Source organism: Alosa pseudoharengus, unplaced genomic scaffold (genome assembly GCF_046254945.1).
Source record: "Alosa pseudoharengus isolate Yale_2024_CS ecotype anadromous, Long Island Sound unplaced genomic scaffold, YU_APseudo_1.1 YU_APseudo_1.1_scf_4, whole genome shotgun sequence".
NCBI lineage: Eukaryota > Metazoa > Chordata > Actinopteri > Clupeiformes > Clupeidae > Alosa > Alosa pseudoharengus.
Window position 1 is genome coordinate 45,795,430 of NW_027468774.1, and position 13,196 is coordinate 45,808,625.

The window sequence follows — 13,196 nt, forward strand, 5'->3', positions numbered from 1 at the left end:
GAGCACACATACTACACACAACCCAAACTGCTTGAGTAGCCTGTGCACAGAGGGGACAGGGGAGGGGCGTGTTGAGTGCGAGGCTTAAAGAAGCAGGGTGGCAAAACCATCGTTTTTTCTTGATTATAATATTTTTGTGATTGTTTGGAGCCAAAATCGAGATTGAAATTGAAATTCAATTAATTGCACGGCCCTATGGTAGATGGATAGGTACATCAATCGATCAATAGATTATAGATAGATAGATAAGGCTAGACAAAGAAAGTCGAGCCTTCAGCATTAACCTGATACAATATTGAAGTCATGAAGATTCCACCATTTGTTTGAATGGAAGAGAGAAAAACAGCTAATTATATAGAAAAGTCACCGTGCATTATGTTACTTCTGTTGGTGTAACACATCTTGGGTGGTACTGATATCTGGTCTGGCCAATGCAGTAGGGGTGGATGAACACAATCAGGATTCATAAAAGGACAGTAATAACTGCAACTGTACCGTCTTCCTTGGTGGCCTGTACAGGCTCGGTTGCAGATGAGTAGGATCATCTTGTCAGTAGCTGTGTTCTTGTTGGGTGAGGCAGGGTTCGCCACTCCTTGCATAAAGGATGGGCTCCTGATGTTCTCTGGGTTATACGTCAGATTGTTCTGATTCAAATTTGCCAAAAGGCTACCTAAAGAATGATACCGTGTGACATGAAACTTGATTAGGTCAAATTACTAAGGGATTATACCATGTTAATTCAACACAAACATAATGGATTTGACGTCATCGTCTCAGATGTTTTTGTCCAAACAGTCCCCCATTATCTATGACTATCATATGCAAATGTCAGCCTGATATCGCAATGCACTGTTATTTTGTGACTTCTTCAAACTTATCAAAATATTCTTTCCAGCCTGCATTGCGTCTAATTCAAATGAACCTCTTAACATACAAACTACCCTCTTCATTCAACACCTAGCATTGGTATCTCTTTCAGGAAATACCTGTCTAGCTTTGTTTCTGAGATATGCCTTTTCAGTTATAGATAAGACACTGCCTAGAAAGCTGCTGCAAATACTTCAATGAAATGAGATATCAAGCAGACTGTTTGGACAAAAAAATGATCATGGTGGCAAAGTTTTTAAACTGATATGGAATGATGCTAAGGTTTAAAGAAAATATTTTCACCCATTTCACAACATAACAAGCTTTAATTCTTGTCTCAGTCAAGACTATTACTTCCTGAATAACAGCTGGCAAACCAATCAACATAAATAAAGATCTAGAAAAAAAAAGTTACCATGCAGTCTGCAAATCATAATTAGTGACTGCAAACTTAATTCTTATCATTCATACATTTGATCTGCATGTTGATGCTGCCATTTTATTTTGTATTAACTGTTGTGGAGCACTCTGCTGTAGGATGCATATTGGTGAGGTTATTGTTCTTTTTTGGTTTTATGGGGGGCAAAAAGTGAAGAAGTGTAGGCACCCATTACAGTGGCAAGAAAAAGTATGTGAACCCATGCTAAAGTTGACTAAAAAGAGGAATAAAAAAATCATCTTAGCACCACAAGCCATTTCCTAACAATTCTCTCAAATCTTTCCACCTCTGATTGATCTGATGATTTACCGACATTTTCTCCTGAGGAAATCTTCCTCACAGCTGCGACACGCCGGAGATCCGGCACGGTGCCGGAATACTTTAAGCCCTGAGCGTATATGGGAAAACAGTAGCCTGCAAGCCAGTCCCAGAGTCTGGAGTCGCTCCATTGAGAAGTCTCTGTGCCTGAACCAGAGGTATCCAGTAGGCCAATCAAATAATTCAATATAATTATTATTATTGTCACCTGAGCACACTTCGATTTTAGTTTACAACAAGCTACTTCTTTAGTTTCCACAATGGCATTTATTGTAAAAGACATTTACAATAACTTACAAAAAAAAACGAAATGCATGAAAAACAGAAAACAGAGCTTAAAGCATTTGTCAAGAAGAAGGATGTTTTTGGCTGTTCTCCATACAGGATTCACATATTTTGTTTCCCTGATTGGTTAGGTATATACGCGCAGAAGCATTCTCTCCCCCCCCCCCCCCCCCCCCAAATCCAAATGGATGGACACTACACTCAAATTCATAATAGAATTGAGTGGCTAAGTCAGGCGAGGAAAACAGTACACACATGCAGAAAAATGGGTCTCCGCTTAACCGCAATTTTCGTTGGATAAATCGGTCCCAAACAAAAACAGAAGGGAATATAGGCGCCTGTGATGTCAACAAAGGGACATTAAAGATAACAAGTCATGCTATAACATGTCTTGCACAGTTTTCCATGACTAATTAAGAGGCCAGGATGCATCAGGCATCATGGTGATATATTGTTTTACATCACGTAACAAGGCAGTTCAACCACTATCGCCCCAAGTTCACTTTCAAAATGTATGGAAATAGTCTACTACTACAATTGACTACCTTCTAAAATGTACCTGGACATTTAACAATACATTAACTATTACTACTAATTCTTCAGTTTTACCCTCAATCATTAATATGACTTACTTTATCTGAACATATCTGAAATTATTCTGATTCTGATGCTTCCTAACACATTTAACAGTGAATATTTTTAGACAAATAGTCCTAAACTTCTATGTGAACTGAAATGCCTGATTGCAATACAATTGTAATATAAAAACAAGTTTGAATATTCATCTGCATATTTCAAATAGCCTACTATTGACATTACGTGCTTTGCTAATATAACATAAACCCAATGAATCGGTAAAGAAGACAAGATACAATTTTGTAGAGATATTTTATCTTTTATTTCTAATAGCATCAGATATCATTGTCATTTTCATAAAAGTTCAGCTTAAAGCAGCCCTAAACAAGAACTGCTGTTGGGGTGGTCCCCCTTCAGTTGAGGAGTGCAATTGTCTGTTACTGCTGTAAATACTTTTTGTGGTACAGCGGAATATGTGCATTTGTTGAGTTTGTTGATATTATGTGTGTCCTTTGCTGGGTGTTGATGTTACTTGCCACTTAAAAATATATAAAACAATTTAGTATGTCTCTAGTATGTCTCTAATATCCAACCTCACAGCAGAACATGTCTTGTACAACAGTAACATGAGAGAGAAACTTGATGGAACCCCAGGTTTGAATTCCTGTTAAATCTACTGTATAGTCTATAGCACAACAGCTCTTTCCCATTTCCAAACTGAATGCTTCCACTCAATTCATCTTTTTGCTACTCAGTAATAGTAACCAAAGTGGCTTATGCTGTGACATCATCTGCATTCCCTCAGTAACATAATATATTTGAAAGTTGTTGACATGGAAGTTACACATTTACAATCAGACATTTGTTGAGGTTTGGCAGACATTGTTTACAATCACTGCACTTGACTCAGAATAAGAATAGTAGTAGCATGCTAGCTGTTGAAGCCAGTCAGCCTAACAATAGTTAATCTACCGGCTAAATCACTCAACACTTACATTAAGTAATTTATCTGACACTTTCATTGAAAGCGACTTACAAATCAAGGTACAGTGCGACAATGTCATGTCAGTACAGCAATTAGTATTATTCCCATACAATCAAGTGACAGTTATATAAGGAGGATAGTCAAGTGGTAAGTGCTAGATTTAGCATGTCCACTTGATGGTAGTGCTAGGAGCTGAGCTGGGTCTTCAGGAGTTTTTGAAGGTAGAGGGACGTCCCTGCTCTGGTAGGAACTGGTAGTGCGTTCCACCAACGGGGAACAACAAAAGAATAAAGTTTGGATTGCCCTGAGCATACGGGTGGCAGAGGTGTTGTTCACCAATGGCCAGGAGGTAACATATGCCTGTATGAAGGCATTCAAGTAAGTGGGTGCAAAACCAGAGACTACTTTGTAGGCAAGCATTAGCAATTTGAATTTGAATTTGAAATGGGCAGCTAGAGGTAGCCAATGTAGCTTGCTGAGCAGTGGGCGAGCAAAATGTGCCCTTTCGGTTTAACTGAAGATCAGGCACGCCGTCAGGAGGGCATTACAGTAAGTCGTGTGATGACTATGGCCTGTATCAGGAATTGGGTAGCATATTAAAGTCAGGTAAGGCCGTAATGTTCATTTATATTGTCTTATGTTATGTTTGTAATATATCGACTACTTGGCTTACGAACATAAATTGAGGAACCAGCAACTTTTCACGATAATTTATTGTCATCTTTTGTAGGCCTTCTCAACAATTGCTTGCCTGCTAACTCCACCTATGAGCCTGTGAGTGGTGAGTTGAATTGAATTGAATTGAAATTGAATGACAGCTGTTTGTTTTGTCTTGCGTCTGACCAGGGGGTTATGCTGTAAAGGTAAGAACACAGAGCCATCAATTCAAAGACCATGAATATATGAAATAAAAACACAAGGTAGCTTAATAGATGGAACTTATCACAAGCTACCAGGTAGGTAGTCTACAGGGACTAACTGTATTTGATTATTTACATTTAGCCATTTAGGTGTGACACTTTTATCCAAAGCAACTTACTACATACTTAAAACATACTACCTGAAGTAGTGTAAAATCCACAGTTTTCATGCCTGAGATGCTGTAAGAGAGGAAGGAAAACCCCAAATAATGTGAACAACTCCAGGAACAGGAACTTGGGAAAGAGAGGAAGAGTATGGAATAATCACCAATAACACAAAAAATTAAACAAGTACTAATAATCTAGTTCTATGACAGAACAAATACAACATAATGATAATGAATGAACATAATGACAACATAATGATAATGAATGAACAAATGTTGAAATATATATATATATATATATATATATATATATATATATTTTTTTTTTTTTTTTTTTTTTTTTTTGACAAATATTTAGCTCATTTTGAATTCAGCAACACATTTAAAAAAGTTGGGATTTTTGATGGTGCAGATCATCAATGCTGTCTGTCATTCAAAGTAGTCTTACATGCATATAAATTCACGGTATGTGCAGTGATACTATTCAATGCAGTATTGTTCTTGCTAGTGTATCCTAGAAGAGTACTGATGGAAAAATAGGTCAGTACGTTACTAAATGTTACAGTGTAAAATAACTTAAACATAGCATGTTATAAACTCCTTTTAGGCAAGTCCTTCCACTCGGCCATAGGACTGTAACGATATGTGCTTCGAAACCGAAATCGCAACACTCATATCCACAAACCTGTGTCGCGGTGTGAGAAGGCAGAATTGCGACACACCCTTTCTAGAGTTTCATGCGGCGCTTTGCAGCTTACGCCGCCACATAAGCAACACACACCTCCTGCTTTAATTACCGGTAGCCTACGTTGTCCAAAAATAAATTAAAAAATTATCATTTATATAATTTATAAATCTTGTTGCTTTCATTGTATTTATCATTTATATAATTTATCGTTGCTTTCATTGGTTAGCAAGTATTACCTTGAAACTTAAACACACATGAGGAAACTGAACAGTCCAACCAGTAGACTATGATAAGCTAGCCAACTATGCTACTTTGTTTACAATAAGTAACCAAGTGGATCCCAGTTTCCTTAAGCAGGACAAAGAAATCGAGAAAAACTGTAAAGAGGTACAGTTGTAATAGAAATAGTAGGCCTAGGCTATAGGCTAATCTGCATAAAGTGTGTTGTCATAAATCAGTATTCTCCCTTTTTATATCAGAATATAAAATAGTACAGATATACAGCGGGGAAAATAAGTATTGAACACGTCAATATTTTTTTCAGTAAGTATACTTCCAGTGAGGCTATTCACATGAAATTTTCACCGGACATTAGTATTAACTTAGGTAATCCACACATATATAAAAATCCAAATATTAATGTCTAAAAGTAGAGTTATGAGTAAAAAAGTGGAAAGGCACAGGGAAAAAGTATTGAACACGCTAAGAAAAAGCAGTAAACAAAGGCAAGAAATGGCAAGGAACAAACTGGAATCTATACGTAGTTAGAGAAATTATCCCTCCTATTTGTGCAAATTGATATAAGCTGGGTTAATACATACTGGTGGGCTATAAAAAAGTTGTTTGTTACCAAGGTGTCAAACAAGAAGCATTTCATAATGGGTAAAAGCAAAGAGCTCTCCCAAGACCTTTGTAACCTTATTGTTGCAAAACATATCAATGGAACTGGTTACAGATGCACATCAAAACTTCCAAAGCATCCAGCAAGCAGTATTGGAGCCATTATCTTCAAGTGGAAGGAACATCACTGCATCATCACTGGCCATGCACAGGATCTCCTTGCAAGATTTCTGACCAGGAAGTCAGAAGGATAGTCAGAAGAGTAGCCCAAGAGCCAAGGACCACTCGGAGAAAGCTCCAAAAAGACTTGGTGCAGTTATTACAGAGAAAATCATAGGTAATGCACTCCACCGCCATGGCCTCTATGCACGCTCATCCCGCATGACTCTATTGCTGAAGAAAAACATGTCAAAGCTCGTTGAAAGTTTGCTACACAACATTTGGACAATCCTATGAAATACTGAGAGAATGTATTCTGGTCAGGCGAGAGCAAAATTGAAATTTTTGGATGTCATACTACACACCATATTTGAAGGAGAAATGGCACTGTGCATCACCCTAAAAATACCCTACCAACAGTGAGGTTTGGAGGTGGTGGCATCATGGTATGGGCTGTTTTTCATCTCATGGTACTAGCAGACTTCATACAGTTGAAGGAATGATGAATTGAGTCATTTTGTTCCGGGAGAATCTTGACCATCCACCAGGATGATGAGGATGAGACATGGCTAGACCTTCCAGCAGGACAATGATCCAAACCATTTAGCAAAGGAAACTCTCAATTGGTTTCAGAGAAAGGAAATCAAGGCCCTGACTTCAATCCAATTGAACAGTTTTGGAAGTAAACTAAAGATCAGGATTCACAAGAGGGACTCCTGGAATCTTCAATATTAAAGGACTATCTGTTGAAAAGAATGGGCCAAAATCACACCAGAATACTGTAACTGGTTAGTTTCGTCATACAGGAAATGCCTTGAAGCTGTCATTACGAATAAAGGCTTTTCCATTAAGTATTTAAGACATTTCAGCAGGCGTGTTCAATACTTTTTTCCTGTGTCATTCCACTTTATTACACATAACTCTACCTATGGACTTTAATGTTTGGATTTTTTTATATGGGTGGATTATCTGAGTTAATACTAGTGTCTGGTGAAAATTTTCATGCAAGTAGCCTCATTGGAAGTATACTTACTGAAAATAATGTTGACGTGTTCAATACTTATTTTCCCCGCTGTATTATATATTATCCTCTGGTGTTCTAAGGTAGTCTATTGAAATGTTATTTAATAAAATGCCTAACAACCCCCCCCCCCCCCACCCAAAAAAACCAAAATCGAGGTTTGTATCAAACCGTGGGTCAAAAATCGTGATACAGACCAAATCGTGAGGTTGGTGTATCGTTACAGCCCTTCTCGGTGGCCATATTGCAAAGCACTTTGGGCACTTATTGGGCCTACATTTTGGGCAGAACAACCCCGCTCCTACGGTGAGATCACAACTAGGGAGGTCACGATTAGATATTTTGATGGTACGATAATTGTCTGAAGAATAATCACATTTTCATGATTATTACGATTATTTTGTGTGAATATTTTTCACAACAATACTAATGTATAAAATCACACAAACACATTCTTTAGAAGTTTAATAATCATGTAATGATAAAAAATCATAATAAGTAATAATAAAATAATCACTCTGCTTTGTAAACTAGTATATCCGCATGTCAAAGGCTGCGGTCTCTCCTGATAATTTAACTAACCATTAGAAAGTGGGTCATTCCAAGTGAAAACAGCCAAAATCGGGGTATCATGTACATGGTACCTCTCAGATTTTGCTGAAAAGTGGTGAAAATATGCATTAAGTTACCAAACGAGGGAATCTGAAGTTTCATGTCAATATCTCAAACGGTTTGCCCGTGGCATCCATTTGAATTTCGGGTGCCACGACCGTAATTGACACATTGTAATTTCACATTTCATCTTTTGCCATTTTTGGAAGCCCATAACGTCTGTTCCAATAGTGGTAGAAGGCTGTGGTAGTTCATTGTAGCCTATACTACACAATTCTGGAGGCAGAATCCAGACATGTGGACTCGAGTCACATGACTTGGACTCGAGTCAGACTCGAGTCATGATTTTAATCAAAAACTAAATTTCCTGATCGTGGACCAGTCACCCCAGAGACGCTTTCCCTCCGCGACTAAAAAAAAATAATAAAAAAAAAATAGCGGAGACAAGTGGCCAGAGCACAGTTCAGTGCTGCCGCTACCCCCACACGCGTTACGCACTGTGTGTAGGGCACCAAGAGACCGAGGAAGGACCAACATTTAGCCAATAAATAGTAGCTTTACTGCAAACTGATTTGCACTCTTGTTAGAGAATGTTTAATGTTAAAATGCACCAACAGCATGTTACATAAAGATGATACTTTTCGAGACCTCTCCATGAAGATCCAACTTAAACTTATGCTAGCCTACTGCATTTAATTGAGAACGCATCTAAACACGCACGAGAGGGAGAGAAAACGAGTAGGTTCCAGCTGGCTTGTCATTGTTGATGATAATTAAAATTTTCTTTTAAATATAAGAAACATATAAAAGTAAATCGTGAAGGCAACAAATACGAGATTAGAGGAGATTGCGAATTTATCCGGTTCTCACTAGCCTACTGTTACAAACTATGAGATCCAGGTCACTATGACATACTAGCTGCACTCACTGTGATGTGGAAAGTGGACAAGAATATGAAGAGTTGTCTTTGCCTTTGTGTAATGGAACTGGTGAGTCTTGAAGTATTCTATAATTTATTTACATGAAGCACATGATATGCAGATTGAAACACATTCCACTCAGCTACTAGGTGGCTACTGGCTACCAGGCTCATAGGCTAATTCACTTTTAATTGCAAACAGAAAATGTCAAGCAAGCGTCATTTCATACATGCTTCTCTTTCGAAAGGAATGAAAGCTGTTTGTGCCAACTTAATATCATGCTTATCATTTTTAATATTGTGCTATACATGTGGCACAAACAATGTTTGAGTTTGTGGACTAGCCATAGGCTGAATGGAGCTGGTAAAATAATATAAAAGTGTTGACCTTGGCTTCCCTTATGAGTCGCTACTGGCAGACAGCCTAATAATAATATAATACCGATAATAATATAATAATAATAATAATAAATATAGCTGCAAGCAGCAATGTGGGGGCCAAGCAGTGCGCTATAGCAGGAATGGAGTTGCCATGGCATGAGCAAGCACTCACAACAAGTTTGATTGCAATTGGATAAAGAATGACTGAGAACTAAGCTCATTTACTTTGTTATAGTGCCCCTAGAGGCGCAAATTACACCAATGTCCTTGTGCATTCTCAGAATCAGCTACCTTGTCCCTGGACTTCATACACCAAAGAGTTGCTGAGACGTGAGATCAATTTGTCTATTACAGCACCCCTAGAGGCCAAATGAGACCACTTTCCTTGCATGTCCTCACAATCAGCTACTTTGTCTCTGTATTACGTTTGGACTTCATACATCAAAGTGTTGCTGAGATACAAGCTCACTTCCTGTATTGCAGTGCCCCCTATAGAGGCCAAATGATGCCAATTTCCTATTGCGTCATCACAATCAGATACCAAGTCCCTGTACCAAGTTTGGACTTCATACATCAAAGCGTTGCTGAGATACGAGTTCACTTCCTGTATTGCAGCGCCCCCTATAGAGGCCAAATGATGCCAATTTCCTAGGGCGTCATCATAATAACAGGGTACCCCCAGAATTGTCAGACCTAAATTTAAGACTTTTTAAGACCTTTTTAATACCACTTCAGATGAAATTTAATACCTACATCGCACCCATTCGGATAGAATAAATAATATTAAAGGTAAGATTAAACCTCAAATAATTACTATTTACAAGTGTTTGAACATGCCAAGATGAACATGACAGCAGTGCAGTGGCAACGCAAAGATTTGTCGTGGTAGTAACGTGACTGAATGTCCTGCTTCATGGACCAATTTACACAGAATAGAACCTAGTTGATTTCAGGGATTAAAGTGAAATTTTTTTTTTTTTTCAGGCCATAAGTCATACGTTGTTCATATCTACCTATAGAGATAGCACCCCTTTTGCGGTCGCGACCTATTGGTTTTTAATGTACAAAAAGATGCAAACAGCAAAGTAAAGCACCAAATAAACACCAAAACGAGGCTACAGGGTACTCTTATACTATATAATTAATGCCACCTACAGGTGAAGGCATAGAACATAACAATCCTATGGTTTGTGTACCCTGTAGCCTCGTTTTAGCCGCCATTGGCCACCATGTGAATAAGGCGAATTGAGAGTGTTCTTGATTGAGATTGAGTTTTCCTGATGAACAAAACAATATTTTAATACCATCCCTGACCATTGCTGATTAGCCATTGCTGTTCTTTTCTACTGCAGCAATATTTGTAGCAAGGCTTTAACTTAAACTCTTATTTAATTACTTCAGGCCAAAAGTATTTAAAGGGGAGATTTTTTTTCTTAATATGCAATTCAACACCAAGTAAAATCTATAAAATCAAGTTTGCAAGACTTCACATTTCCTCATCAAAGTAATGAATCAGAACAGTCTAGATACTGTTCATATTTCCATTTGTTACCTCATCCGCATTTAATGAAAACATGGTGATTTTGAGTTTTACAGACAACTCAGTTTTCCAATGAGCAGCAATACTGTGTGTGCTCATGCAGGAGGTCTGCACATCTGATAACGACAATCTGGAGAGGGCGCACTTAGCGCAAAAACGGTCAGCCATAGATAAACGTACACAAATCATGACGCTAATATGCGAGGTTCTGGTAGGCCTACTGGTTATGGTTTTGTGCTATACATTAATAATAGCAAAGTTTTAAGTTGACTATTTCAATTGCATGGTTATTTTTTGTCAACATACGCTCACAACCTACTGTCATTAAAACTGAGGCCTAAGCGAAATGGGCTACAAGGCTGTCTGTACGTCATAAACACGACTGACCCCCTTACTTAACATAAAATAATAATGTCGCGAACTGTTCACGCTCTGAACTGAACACGCTCAGTCAAAACCTTCCGTCGGAAATTGGGAAAAACATTGTTGTACATGTCATAACAGACGGGAGGCATATAGGCTACGGTTTATATTGCGTCGCTTTACACAATGTTAGTTGCATTGATTAAAAACTGTAACAATAATAGTACATCGGGTGGCATAGCAGGCTATCTGTTCAAGTCATAGGTGACACCCAAAATGAATGACCTCCCCTGACAAGAGTTCGCGATAGTAAGAAATTGTCTACATTGATGCATGGAAAGAACACAGCCTCCGAATTCGCACATAAAGCTCACAATAGCATATCCAAAAAAGTTAAACGGATTGGGCAACCTCATCAGCTGTCTCGATTGTGTCACTGTAATCCAACTTTTAGACCGTCCTCCAGACGTGTTCTTTTTTTTTAAGCAAACGCCCCAGGCCAATAAAACAACCGTGTAGCTACAACATAAACAAAGCGAAACTCATGGCTGACGTATCTTCTTGAGCAATCTCTGATTGAGACACAGAAAGTTCTCAAAATCACTATTAGGTCTTTAAACATTTACCATCACACACATTCATTCATCGGACCTAATATTTGTAGTTGCCCTAAAAAAAGGAAAAGAAAAGGTGATAGACCCCCCCCCCTCCTTTTTTTTTTCTTACCGGATCTGCATCGATCTCAAATATGACATTTCTAAAATCAAATTGACGGAAATCCGTCGTACGACGGAGAACTTTAATCCTTGTGATTTACGCTACGTGAGGATATTACACTAAATCTACTGATCATTTGAAAAATTAAGACCTCCGTGAAAAAATTCCAGACTTTGAGGTGAAATTCAATACTTTTTAAGGCCTTAATTTAGGAAAATGAAATTTAATACTTTTTAATACTTTTAAGACTCCGCGGGTACCCTGTAATAAGGTAACATGTCCCTGTACCAAGTTTGGACTTCATACATCAAAGCGTTGCTGAGATACGAGTTCACTTCCTGTATTGCAGCGCCCCCTATAGAGGCCAAATGATGCCAATTTCCTAGGGCGTCATCATAATAAGGTAACATGTCCTTATACCAAGTTTGGACTTTGTACCTGAAAGCGTTGCTGAGATACAAGCTCACTTCCTGTATTGCAGCGCCCCCTATAGAGGCCAAATGATGGCAATTTCCTAGTGCCTCCTCACAATCAGATACCAAGTCCCTGTACCAAGTTTGGACTTCATACATTAAAGCGTAGCCGAGATGTTAGCCCACTTCCTGTTAGTCGGCATCGTCACCATGTGTGATTGGCTGTCACGGGCAAATAAACTTGAAATTCAAAAATCTGACAAGTATCATTTGTGCGGCTCGGTCTGAAGATCATCTCCGCCAAGTTCTGTGAAAATCGGATTAAATTTGTAACCGCTGAAACTTTTCGTAGAGTTTGGACTAAATCCAATATGGCGGAGGTCCAATATGGCGGAAAGTGACGGGATAGGGGTCGATGAACTCGGGATGGTCCATAGATTCAGACGCTACCTGAATTGTGAAAATCAGACAAAAGAGTCAAGGATCAAGCGCATGAACGCATGTCCAGCATTGAACTGGTGGTGGCGCTAGAGTGTTCAATGTATATGCATGAAAATTGCCGTGAGTTATTGGGACAGTGTCCTGACTAATGGTATCGAGTTTTGTTATGTTAACTCAAAGCGTCACGGAGATGTTAGTCCACTTCCTTTTTTGGTGGCTTCGTCGCCGTATTTGATTCGCTGTCATGGGCAAACAAAAATGAAATTGAAAAATCTAGCAAGTATCGTTTGTGCGGCTCGGGCAGAAGATCATCTCCCAAGTTCTGTGAAAATCGGATGAAATTTGTAAGCGCTGAAACATTTCGTAGAGTTACTAAATCCAATATGGCGGAGGTCCAATATGGCGGAAAGTGACGGGATAGGAGTCGATGAACTCGGGATGGTCCAAGGATTCAGACGCTACCTGAATTGTAAAAATCAGACAAAAGAGTCAAGGATCACGCGCATGAACGCATGTCCAGCATTGAACTGGTGGTGGCGCTAGAGTGTTCAATGTATATTCATAAAAATTGCTGTGAGTGATTGGGACAGTGTCGTGACTAATGG

The 13,196-nt window shown here is 38.7% G+C and overlaps 1 protein-coding gene across 1 annotated transcript in view; it reads right to left on the reverse strand.

Moving 5' to 3' along the window:
- Positions 1–13,196, reverse strand: part of usp31 (ubiquitin specific peptidase 31) — a 300,296-nt gene that overhangs the window by 112,658 nt on the left and 174,442 nt on the right. The window contains exon 7 of the mRNA XM_076266583.1: positions 496–670. Coding sequence (XP_076122698.1) covers positions 496–670 — 175 coding nt within the window. The remainder of the gene's footprint in view (positions 1–495; positions 671–13,196) is intronic.